Source organism: Ahaetulla prasina, chromosome 4, assembly GCF_028640845.1.
Source record: "Ahaetulla prasina isolate Xishuangbanna chromosome 4, ASM2864084v1, whole genome shotgun sequence".
NCBI lineage: Eukaryota > Metazoa > Chordata > Lepidosauria > Squamata > Colubridae > Ahaetulla > Ahaetulla prasina.
In genome coordinates, this window is record NC_080542.1 from 22,199,416 (window position 1) to 22,211,637 (window position 12,222).

The following is a 12,222-nucleotide window of genomic DNA, read 5'->3' on the forward strand; positions in this document are numbered from 1 at the left end:
ACCAAAACTGAATGTAGTATTCCAAGTGTGGCCTTACCAAGGCATTATAAAGTGGCACTAACACTTCACGTAATCTTGATTTTATCCCTCTGTTTATGCAGTCCAGAACTGTGTTGGTTTTTTTGGCAGCTGCTGCACACTGCTGGCTCATATCTAAATGGTTGTCCACTAGGACTCCAAGATCCCTCTCACAGTTACTACTATTGAGCAAGGTACCACATATATGGTTCCTGTGCATTTTGTACCTGTGCGTTTTGGTTCCTGTGGTCTCTAGGTCTTTTAGAGTACATGGCTTAGCTTTAGTTTCATGCAAATGTGGGACATAATGGAATGAGGCAACAGCTGTGATATTTAGGTAATAGACAATGAAAAATGTAAAAAAAAGTGCTAGAAGAACATCAAATTATTTTCATTAAATCTTCAAATTAGAAATGTTTTAGAATCCTCAATCATTTCTAGTATGACAGTTGGGAATCACTTCTGCAACGTTGACTTTGAAGTGTAATTGTACATCCAGACTGCATAGTTAGTCTGCTTCATTTTTGTGGACTTAGTTGTCTTTCATGTGTGCTCAACGTCCACTGAGTCACGTAAAACTAATTTGCTATATAATCATGACTAGCTTATGGATGATAAAGAAGAATTGAGGGGGTGGGGCAAGCTGAATTTTGAAAGGTGTTTTTTTTAAAAATTGTTTTAAGGAAAATTTTAAAATATTTCATTTTTAGGAGTAATTATTATAATTAATGAATTTGGAAGGCAACAAATTAAGCCTACACTAACAATATTTTCACAGAATAGTATTGTATCAAACATATTGCAGAAGTTCATGTTACTTTTAATTAGTTTTTCCCAACACAATATCTTCCAACTCTCTTAAGGAAAGTAAGAGATGAAATCTTTGCTATTTGAAGGCTCCCTAGCTGGGAAAGAGCGGGACTGGGAGATCATCAAAACTTGTGGATACTTTAAAATTCAAATGATTGAACTGCCTGGATTTTGTAACTTAATGAATATTTACTGCCTCTCTTATTCTTCCTCTCTCCCCCAACCAAAGGTTAAATATATGTTATTAGCAATAATTGTTCTTTCCAATAATCAATTTTCATTTCCTTATTTTGGAATTCCTTGATATTTCTAGAAAAAAGGTACACTTTTTCTGCATTTTTTGGATTGTCAGTGGTTTTAGGATGTAGAAATTACTCCATCAAGGCAGAAGAGTGAGCCACTATGTATGAGACGTAAAATGCAAATAGGGGGCTGCCTTATTTTAATTTTTCCGACTTGGTGCCTTCAAAATATGGTATACTACAGCTCCCCTAGTGCCCAGTTCACGCTGTCTTTCCCAACAGTTTACTTGTGAACAAGGCTGTTTCATGTAGCTGTCATGAGTTATAGCTATAGTATTGCTTCTGGATCTTTTTCTAACTCACTTTTGAAGTTAAACAAGCAAGAGAACAAATTTCATTAGTTAGTAGGAATCATTCTGTTCTGAATCTGATGCCTGTTAACTGCATTTACATTTTCTCCAGTATGGGAGGTATTTCCTTCTCCATACTATAGGCAAAGTTTTTCATTTTAAAAATGCATCTTAAGCATTTTAAAAAACATGCTTCCTCTTCTGGTTGCTTTTGTTTTCTGGAGTAATAGAGTTGTTTGCTTTCTTCTCCTCCTTCTCCTCCTTCTCCTTCTCTTCTCCTTCTTCCTCTTCCTCCTCCTCCTCCTCCTCCTCCTCCTCCTCCTCCTCCTCCTCCTCCTCCTCCTCTTCTTGAAAATGTTTAGAAAATATGCATGTTTGTATTCCAACTTTCATCAAAGGAATGAAAATCAAAGTTCCTTAGCCATATTGAACCGGATATGAGTGGATAATTGATTTACTGAAAACTGCCCATCAAGTTTGTAGTTGCACTTGGCTTTACCGTCTAAGTTTCATGGACAGTTCATGTCATTTGCTCTTTATACTGGATTCATATAATTCTCTTTCAAACCTGCTTTTGTTAGGGTAGCTTGAAAACATATCGGGTGCTAGAGATCCAGATAAATACACACAACTTCAGAGATATTGTGTATTACACATCGTTGTATCTCAAATTTCTACAAAAGAAAATTTTAATTTATAAGTAAAAGAAACAGTGCTAGTTTTAATGCTACAGCATTTTTTATCCTAACCCTGCTTAGGACTATTTCATCTAGCATAAAGTACCGTATATACTCGAATATAAGCCGATCCGAGTATAAGCCGAGGTCCCCAATTTTACCCCAAAAACTGGGGTAAACTGGGGACTCGAGTATAAGCCGAGGGTGGGAAATGAGGCACCTACCGGTTGGGGAAACCCTCCCTCCCTCAGCTGAGAAGGCTGGCGGCTCCCCCGCCCCGCCCTCTCACTGCACCGGCAGGGCTTCAGTCCGTAAAATGTGAAAAAAAGAAAAAAAAACAACTCGAGTATAAGCCGTATATACTCGAGTATAAGCCGAGGGGCTTAAAAAAAAAAAAAACTTGAGTATAAGCCGTATAGACCCGAGTATAAGCCGAGGGGACGTTTTTCAGCACAAAAAATGTGCTGAAAAACTCGGCTTATACTCGAGTATATACGGTAGTTTGAACTTGCATTTTATCTGCAAATATGCTATGTATATTCTTCATTACAGCAAACTCGCTGTTAAAACGCATGGGGCTCCATTCATCCGAAGAGTATTCTGAGGAGATTGTAATACAAGTCTTTGAAGTCTTCTATCTCTAACATTTATTGATTCTAGATATATCACAATTTTCAGCTAAGATTAGCTGCTGAAGCACTTTTAAACTTTGCCCAAAGCTACCGAATCATCAAAAAATTTGCAGTATGAGTCTCTGTCGTTTGGCAAGGCGAGCAAGATACTACTCTAGAGAAGGAAAAGGAAAAGGAAAACTACAGATGGCAGTTGTGGTGTTTGAAGGGGAAGTGGGTTGACTGATGGTTTTTTTAAATGCCAACCCACAGAAACAGCTGTTAATTGAACTCTACAAATTTGATTTTTTTTTCTTAAATGCTTGCTTAGGAAGCTGCACAAGGCTGACATTCTGTGTCAGAGGTCTGTGTTTTCTGGATTGTGGCTACCTCATAGCAAGTTAATCCCCTGATCTGATTATACCTGTATTTGTATATCCTGACTGATCAAAGATTGTCCATGGTCTCAGACAGAAAGCAAAATAAATTAGCTGTAGTACCAACAAGAGTATAACATGGCTGGAATAATTGCTGGAATAAGTTGATGGTGATTTTTTTTTAATAGCTTGAACCAGGGGTGAAATACTCCCGGTTCGGACCGGATCGCCCAATCCGGTAACGATGGCGGTAGGTTGTTTGGAGAACCAGTAGCAAAAATCCCTGCCCCCCACCCCCCGCATGCCCAGCTGAGCCACACAATCATCAGTGGTTTTTTTATTTTAACTTTTAAAAGCATTTCTTTTCCTTCAGCCGAAAAAATGCTTTTAAAGGTAAAAAAAAAAGCCTCGGATGATCACATGGCTCAGCTAGGATCGTCTGAACCTTTTAAAAGCATTTTTTTACAACCTCTTCAGCCGAAGAGGCTGTAAAAAAATGCTTTTAAAAGGTTCTGACGATCAGGCAACTCAGCTGGGATTGTCAGAACACTTTAAAAACTTTTAAAAGGCTCCTCTGATGATCCCAGCTGAGTTGCCTGACCATCAAAGGCTTTTAAATCATTTTTTCTACAACAAAGACGTTGCAGAAAAAATGCTTTTAAAAGAAAAAAAAAAGTTGGCCACGCCTACCCAGTCACATTACCACCCCACCCCCATCAAGCCATGCCAACAGAACCAAACAAATTTTACATTTCACCCCTGGCTTGAACAAATTTGGGGGTGGTTTGGGTTATAATTTCTGCAGTGGCCAGAAAAAAGCTTATTTACTTATTCGTAGTACTGTTTTTGCTGAAACATTACTATTTCACCCCCAAATCATTACTAATTTCCCTCATTTCACCAAGAAAAGTTATTTCTCTTGATGTATTCCCATTACCCATTAATTCACTCGCAGCTGCCCACTTTCAAACTGCTGGGTCAACTGGAGCTGGAGCCTGTAACAGGATCTCACCTCACCCCAGGAGCTGCAATGGGTCTCTAGCCCATCGTTCTAACCTCATGAGCCACCAGGCTCCTTCACTACCAGTTCTTGTGGGCAACTTCACAGAGACAAGGAGTCCCCAACTGGGTATCCCCCAGGCAATGTTGATGTCACTGGCAAATCCTTTGCCATAGAAACACTTTGGTGCTATCAACACGGGTGTGTGTGTGTGTGTAGTGGAATATTCATGCAGTTAATTTTAAAAGGCATATAGATCAAAATTTGAAATAGAAAATTAAAAGGGGTGAATTACAATATGTTAGAGTCTTTGCTTCATACAAGCATTCAGTCTTGTATGCTGCAAAAACAAGTGAAGAATTTCAAGAAGAGATTAAAAATTTTTTTTAAGTTACCGTATATACTCGAATATAAGCCGATCCGAGTATAAGCCGAGGTCCCCAATTTTACCCCAAAAACTGGGGTAAACTGGGGACTCGAGTATAAGCCGAGGGTGGGAAATGAGGCACCTACCGGTTGGGGAAACCCTCCCTCCCTCAGCTGAGAAGGCTGGCTCCCCGCCCGCCTCTCACTGCACCGGCAGGGCTTCAGTCCGGTAAAATGTGAAAAAGAAAAAACTCGAGTATAAGCCGTATATACTCGAGTATGCCGAGGGCTTAAAAAAAAACTTGAGTATAAGCCGTATAGACCCGAGTATAAGCCGAGGGGACGTTTTTCAGCACAAAAAATGTGCTGAAAAACTCGGCTTATACTCGAGTATATACGGTAATTAGGAACCTTTCACCTATTTCTCCTTGCAGCTATAGCTTTCTTCCCAAAATAAATGGTATTGAATGAAAACATGGAAATTTCTTCACCAGCCAGTAGAACTCAATGACACAAGTACATGTTAATCCTGGTGGTTGTACCTAAAAAGGGCATTTTTTTGCAGCCTATGTCAAAGGGAACATTTCTGAGCCACACAGGAAAATGATTCTGTGGCTGGACTTTCTTCAGTCACTTTGAACATTCTGATGATAGAAATAATTACTCAAGATAATTTGAGCATTCAATTTAATTTATTTGGGTTCAGTGTGAGACCTCATTGGAATAATTTTTCTCTAAGCAATCTGCCATGTTATGGCCTTGAAAATTACTGTAAATAAGTAATAACAAAATGGCAAAAATTAAACAATTAAATGAATTTGTGTGAAGTGAAGTGTTTTGTCATGTATTCTCCAAAGTACCTGAGGGCAGAACAAGAAGTATGGAAACTTATCAAGGAGAGATCCAATCTAGAACTAAGGAGAAATGTACTGAAAGTGAGAACAATTAATCAGGAGAATGGCTTTGAGCCAGAAATGGAGGATGCCATTTGTCTGGAATAGTGTAGGGCCTTCTGCTTGAGTAAGGGTTGGATTAGAAGACTTCCAGCTCTGTTATTCTGTTATACTGAGTGCTCTCCAGAATATTTGCAGTACAGTTCCCTTCAACCCAGCCTGTATGTAGAATAGCAAGAGAGAGATGATAGAAACTATCACCACCACATAGAGGTTAAAGAAGAATTATAAATGTAATAAAATAAGAAAAATCCATTGTATTGTATTTGCTATTTCTCATTGTCTCTCTAATGTTTCTTGGGATGTTTGAAAATTGAAGGAAATTGAACTGTCAATCTTTGGCCAAAGTTAATGCTGAGCAGATATCCCTGTTATCAGCTGTTCCAAGTTATCAAACTTGGGACTGCAATTTCCAAAAGAAAATACTAATTGGGAATTTTGGGAGAAGCCTAGAGATCTCTAGGTTGGTGGAGAAGCTGTTCAATTTTGCTCTTTTCCAAAACCGATAGACGCTGAACTTGTTTTAGGTTTTGTTTCTTTAAAAAAAAAATAACAATAATGTCTCAATGTGCTTTAAGTAGCTCTGAGCAGGATGGAGAATAATTTTCTTAAAATGGCCTTGCCGTCTATTTTATACCGTCTTAGCCTTACTAAATTAGAACTTTTCAAACATAGAATTTTAGAAAAGTGCTCCTGAAATCAATGCTTCCATTTATTTGAGCTCGGTGTCCCTGTTGCACATTAGGGCCTTCGGTCACTTTCACATCCCTTCAGGTTATTGGTTGGTGACTTGAAATTTTAGAGCTGGAAACTGAATTGAACAAAACGGAAAGGGGCAGAAAGAGGAAGAATGAGCCACTGTGACTCATTCCTTAGAAATGTGGGCTTCCTTCCTTTCGAGGTTTAAGAATGTCAAGGCTTAAGTAGGGCAGGGGTTTCCAGGAAGCTAAGGAGAATTTGGGGTCAGATGTTGCCATCTGCACAATTTCCGCTTTCCATTGCTCTTGCCTCCCTTCTATTCCACCCACCCATCTACTCTTGGGAATTTTCGCCTCCTGCCTGAATTCTCCTAGAAGCAATTCTGACAAATTCAGATTCACTGTAATTGCTAAGGTTACTTGGCTGCGGGAGGTGGGGGGGGGGGGGAAGATGTTCCGGTCTTCTTCTACGTGGGGGGGGGCAAGGGGGGGGGTAAGAGGTGAGATTAGTAAATAATATAAGAAATTCTGTGTGTTTGGATAAACATTCTTTCATTGTATTTAAAAGTATTTTATTCTGGAGTGAAGGTTTAAAACCTGTTTTCCCATTTTTGTCTTATTCCCTCTTTTTTTTTTTTTTTTTTTTGTCCAAGCTTTTTTCCCCCCCGGGCTTTATAAATCTCAGTTGTGGAGATTCCAGATTAGTTCCTTGTTCGGTTGCAGACTTTTAATACAGGTAGTCCCTGACTTCAGCGACCGAAGTTACAACGGCACTGGAAAAAAAAAGTGGCTTATGACCGTTTTTCACACTTAAAACATCCCTATGGTCACGGAATAAAAATTCAGATGCTTGGCAATTGACTCTTCTTTATGACAGCTGCAATGTCCCTGGGTATTGTGATCCCCTTTTGCAAACCTCTGACAAGCAAAGTCAATGGGGAAGGCAGATTCCCTTAACAACCGTGTCACTAACTTAACAACAGTGATTCACTTTGCAACAGTGGCACGAAAGGTTGTAAAATGAGGCAAAATTCACTTAAGTAATGTCTCACTTAGTAGCATACATTTTTGACTCAATTGTGGTGGTTGTCAGCTTTGGAAGCCATTCTAGGCTGGAAGCTTCCCTGCTGCCACTTTCTCCTGTGTGGGAAAATAGGAGGGGGGGGATTTAGTAGAGGAGTTGCCATTAGATATAATAGCATTCTTCCTGTCGGTCAAGGTCAGGCCGATCCTGCATCTGGAGAAGGAGTGGCCGGAGTGGTGTCTCGAGATGGGATGGTTGGCGATTGGAGTATGTGATTGGCAGATCGGGGTGGTTTTGGGGTTTTTGATTTACTTATTTATTTATTTATTTATTAATCATATTTATATACCGCCCTATCTCCCGAAGGACTCAGGGCGGTTCACAGGCGCTTAAAAACATATAAATACAGAATAAAAACAATTAAAAAACTTATATTAAAGCCCGTTAATTAAAATATACAAATAAAACCCAATTAAAACCCAGAAATTTAAAATCTAGCTCAGTCCTGCACAATTAAATAAGTATGTTTTAAGCCCGCGGCGGAAGGTCCGAAGGTCCGGAAGCTGACGGAGTCCGGGGGGTAGTTCGTTCCAAAGGGTGGGAGCCCCCACAGAGAAGGCCCTTCCCCTGGGCGTCGCCAAACTGAGGGGAAAACCCGGATCTCTCAGTTCGGATTTTCCCAGAGGTGCCAATTTACCTATCCTAGTAAAAGAACTTTGAAAGATGCCTGCTTCGGAGTTTTTACTTGGGGAGGGGATTTTCTGGAATGCTGACAGTCGTAAGTCAAGGACTACCTGTACAATTATCTTAGGCCTTTTATAACACGTTTTGAAGCCTACTTCACGAGGTCATTGCAAAGATATAAGTAAGGTAGATTCTGTGCCTCTGTGAGCTTTTTTGAGGAAAAGCAGCTGTAAAATAAATCGTGTACAAGGTTTTGGATCTTGATCCTGCAGACCAATGCAAGTAAACGCTGCCAAAATTGCAACCTTAACCAAGATGTCTCCTACTGTTTTGACCAAAAGAAACCTGGCTGGAAAAAGGCAATGCTGCATTGGATGAAAAGTAAATGGAGGAAGAAATGGATAGCTTGATTGTATGATTTTTTTTCCCCTCTGCCCCACCCCTTCACCCCAACATTTCCAAATCTTACATTTCCTGTGAGTTGTAGGACTAGCCAGTTTTCTTGAGAAAGCAGTAAATGCAGCATGGTTGGCTGGGGAATTCTGGGAATTAAAGTCCTCAAATCTTTAAAGTTGCTGAGGTTGGACATCCCTACAATGGATAAAAATTGATGATTTGTTTGTTTTTTTTAAATATTGGATTTTTAAATTTAAGTTGGATCTTTTGATTTTTATCAAATTTATTTTAATAAAATGGTTTTGGAATTAAAATCTATCTAAAGATAGTTTTCTATTTAAGATACATTAATTTAGTTTATTCAGCATGACATGGAGCTTAGTTATGTAGCATGAGGTTGTATATTCTGTAATATTGGGACTCTCGGTGAGTCAACAGTGGGACAGAGATGACAGCTGATCTTTAATAATTATTATTTAAATCGACTTGATTTAAATCAAATCCACCCTGATGAGAGCATTCCTGGCACATCCGATAGAGCTGACCCTGAACTGCCAGCAGAGCATGTCTTGGCTGGGGAGAATTCGTATGCCAATGAGGAAGAGGGGGAGGAGCTACCGGCCTTTGTGGATGTTAGAATACACATGGCAGAGAGGCGGAGATCTGCCAGATTGATGGAGAAAAGGCCCCACCCCTCTTCATGGGCTGCACTGGGAGGAGCTATTTAGCACGGCAGGCAGAAGGATGCGTTGCATGTGTGGATTGTGGCTAGATGGTTGGTTGTGTCTCCAGAACTAGATGCAGTGTATTTAATTCAGTTGCGAGGAGCGTTGATATTCGTGTTTGCAGCAGCCTGTTATCTGTCGGGTGGACTAATTGGCCATTGCCTGGAAGGTTAGTCTGGAGCTTGCTCGTGGCTGGCTTTGCTAAAAACGACCCCCTGAACTCCTGGCTTGGACAATTCCTGTGACTTCTCCTTGAAAGCCCTGAAACCGGGCCACCGGACTTGTTGACAAGCCTCAGTAGAGGTCCCAGACCTTGGAAGGGATTTGGGCTGTTTATTTTTGGTGCCTACCCACACAAAACCTTTATTTCCAAGACTTTTTTAGGTTTGGCTGTAAGTTAGTTTTGCTTTTGGTTATCTACTTGGTTGCGAGCCAGTTATGTGCTAAGCTTGCAGCTGGGGGTTAACTGAAAACCTGAACTGGAACTGTTGGGAGAAGAGACTGAATAAAGCTCTCTATGCCAACCCTGATGTGTGGGTAAGTGGGGGCAGCACAACCACTCACTCTCCCTCAGTCCAGCCCAGCGCACTTCACAGAGTTGTTGTGGTGGGGGGGGAGAAATATTATGCATGTTTGCTGCCTGAAGTTATAGTAATAAAAATGGGATAACAATTTAAATAAATCAATGTTAAAAGTTTTTCTCTCTTTTTCAGCCGTATCTCGGAATGGCTGTGACGCCCAGATGGATGCTCATAGAGTGCATGACCAGATAGGGACTTCAGGCAAGTGGCACAAGAGCAAAAGTTGTGGTCTCCCTCTTGCAAAGCAAACTAGGTTCCATTCGGACTGGATATGCAGGATTCACTGTCTTAAGCAATTGGTTAAAAAACTTAATTTGCTTTAACCCGGAGAGCCCTTTTGGCTAACATTAGCCTGGCTTATTTCAAAGCCATCCACAGAAAGTTTGGAGCATAGTACAAATTGTCTCTCCCACATCCTTCACTACTCCCCAACACCATGTCGACGTCTTCACTGCGCCGCCAGATGAAGAATATTGTACATAATTACTCTGAAGCTGAAATTAAGGTTCGTGAGGCTACATCAAATGACCCTTGGGGCCCATCTAGTTCTCTCATGTCTGAAATTGCCGATCTCACCTACAATGTGGTAGCCTTCTCAGAAATCATGAGCATGATCTGGAAGCGTCTAAACGATCATGGGAAAAATTGGCGTCATGTCTACAAGGTAAGCATGCACCGTCTCTTGTTCTTGGAAATATATACATCTCTGGTAACGGTGCCATAATCATCCTGTTTTGATTTTCTTTTTTTTTAACTTTTTTCTTTTCTTATACACATATTGTAAATGTACATTCTCTTGTCCATAAATAATCATAAATATTTTTTCTGAAGAAAGTTTTGATTTTCCATAGCTATTCACTATTAAATCTGTTTCATTACATTCCCACACTGTTCCACAAATGCCTCATTAAGAAAGTAGAAAAGTTATTCATATGTATTATGATGTGTATTTTATCACAGAACCAACTCTGTTAATCTGTCTAATCTGAATTCAATTAGATGGGGCAGTAACATCTATTCCTTTGCATGTCTTCTTTGAATATATGCAGCGCATTTGTTTAGCAAGGCCAAGTAAAAAATATTGCCGAGTAAAGTTTTGTGAGCTATTTTCAGTCATAGTTGAATGTCCTATGCTAAGTGGAGCATACCATGATTTTCATTAGTTGGGGGTGGGCAGCCATTTAACCCCTAGATGTTGATGGATTCTAAATAGCAGTGACCATGATAGGAAATGTAGCATTGAAGAATGCCGTTTTGCACAAAGAATGGGGAAGCTGGTGATTTGAGCTACAGTTTTCTGAAACGTTAGCCATCATGGGTAGAATAGTGGGAGAAGTAGATCAGCAACATTTAGAGGTGTACAACTTGCCCAGATGTGTTTCTTCGTATTTCCCCCTTTTTTTCCTGCTACTTGAATTGTGGGCGACTTTGCTGTTTACAGATATATTATAGAGAAAGCGGTGGTTACTGACAACAAATCAAGGAATTGCAATTAGCTTTCTGAAATTTGTTTGATCTGCTTCCCATCTGGATGAATCATTTGTTTATTATTCCTCCGTAAGTCCACGTTCTCTAAAACACAGTGCAGGTATCTTCCAAAAACACAGAAAGGATGCTGAGTCTGTGCTTATTATCTCGGTCTGCCTTTTTATTACGACAATCCTTACCATATGCTGTTTGGTTCCTTAAAATCATTTTTTCCACAAACAATGATGTCAGTATGTGGATCACTGATTTTTATCACCTAATTGCCATGTGGATGGAGTAGGAGTATCTGAAAAAGAAAAAGCAACCAGCTCAAGGTTACTGATGAAATTCATCCCTGGCCGGGCCCCACATTTTTACCATTGAATCATTAATTCACATAAATACTGGCAACCCTTCCCCTTTTCTTTGACAGAGAACCTGCAGATTCGCATCCAGTTCAACCTGGGCCTCTGCTCAGACATTTGGATAATGAATTCCACCTATTAACTGTCTCCTGTATGAAAACTTATTTACTTGGCTTGAACCTTGCCATTCCCATAATCCTGCTTCCCAGGGCCAAAATTTCTCTGATTCTCATTTTCACTTTTTATCTTCTAAGCACGTCATGAGTTTTTTTCTTCTTGCATCTTTTCCAGGCTATGACACTTATGGAATACCTAATCAAGACAGGTTCAGAGCGGGTTGCACAGCAGTGTAAAGAAAACATATACGCCATCCAAACTCTAAAGGATTTTCAGTACGTTGACCGGGATGGCAAAGATCAAGGGGTCAACGTGCGGGAGAAAGCCAAGCAACTGGTGGCCCTCCTTAAAGACGATGAGCGTCTCAAAGAAGAACGGGTCCATGCCCTCAAAACTAAGGAGAAGCTGGCCCAGACTGCAACCGGTAAGTGCTCTGGGCCTTGAATCTAGTTGACATTGTCCTCTGTGTTATCCAAATCTACACCTCTCATCTCCAGCTGATTCTTCTTTGGTATAATACGATTCTTTGGACTGTGTGTTTTAGCCTATATATTTCACAAGGTAGAACCACATTCCTTTGGATGATGGGAAGAATAATGATTAAATAGCAAAGCTGTCAGTCGTACATTGGACATGAGAAAGAAGAGGTATTTTCCTTTGAATTCACCATATTTAATTTGTATGTGCTGCAGTCGTCTTTAACTCTTTTGGTAGAAGTGATAACACAGGTATTCCTTGTTTAATGACTTCCTTGTACAGGT

The 12,222-nt window shown here is 40.1% G+C and overlaps 1 protein-coding gene across 4 annotated transcripts in view; it reads left to right on the top strand.

Moving 5' to 3' along the window:
• Positions 1 to 12,222, top strand: part of EPN1 (epsin 1) — a 41,127-nt gene that overhangs the window by 2,798 nt on the left and 26,107 nt on the right. For 3 of the 4 annotated variants that reach the window (XM_058179421.1, XM_058179420.1, XM_058179418.1), the window contains exons 2-3: positions 9,645 to 10,176; positions 11,636 to 11,885. In XM_058179421.1, coding sequence (XP_058035404.1) covers positions 9,949 to 10,176; positions 11,636 to 11,885 — 478 coding nt within the window. In that variant the 5' untranslated portion in view covers positions 9,645 to 9,948. The remainder of the gene's footprint in view (positions 1 to 9,644; positions 10,177 to 11,635; positions 11,886 to 12,222) is intronic. The other variant, XM_058179422.1, reaches the window with a different exon arrangement.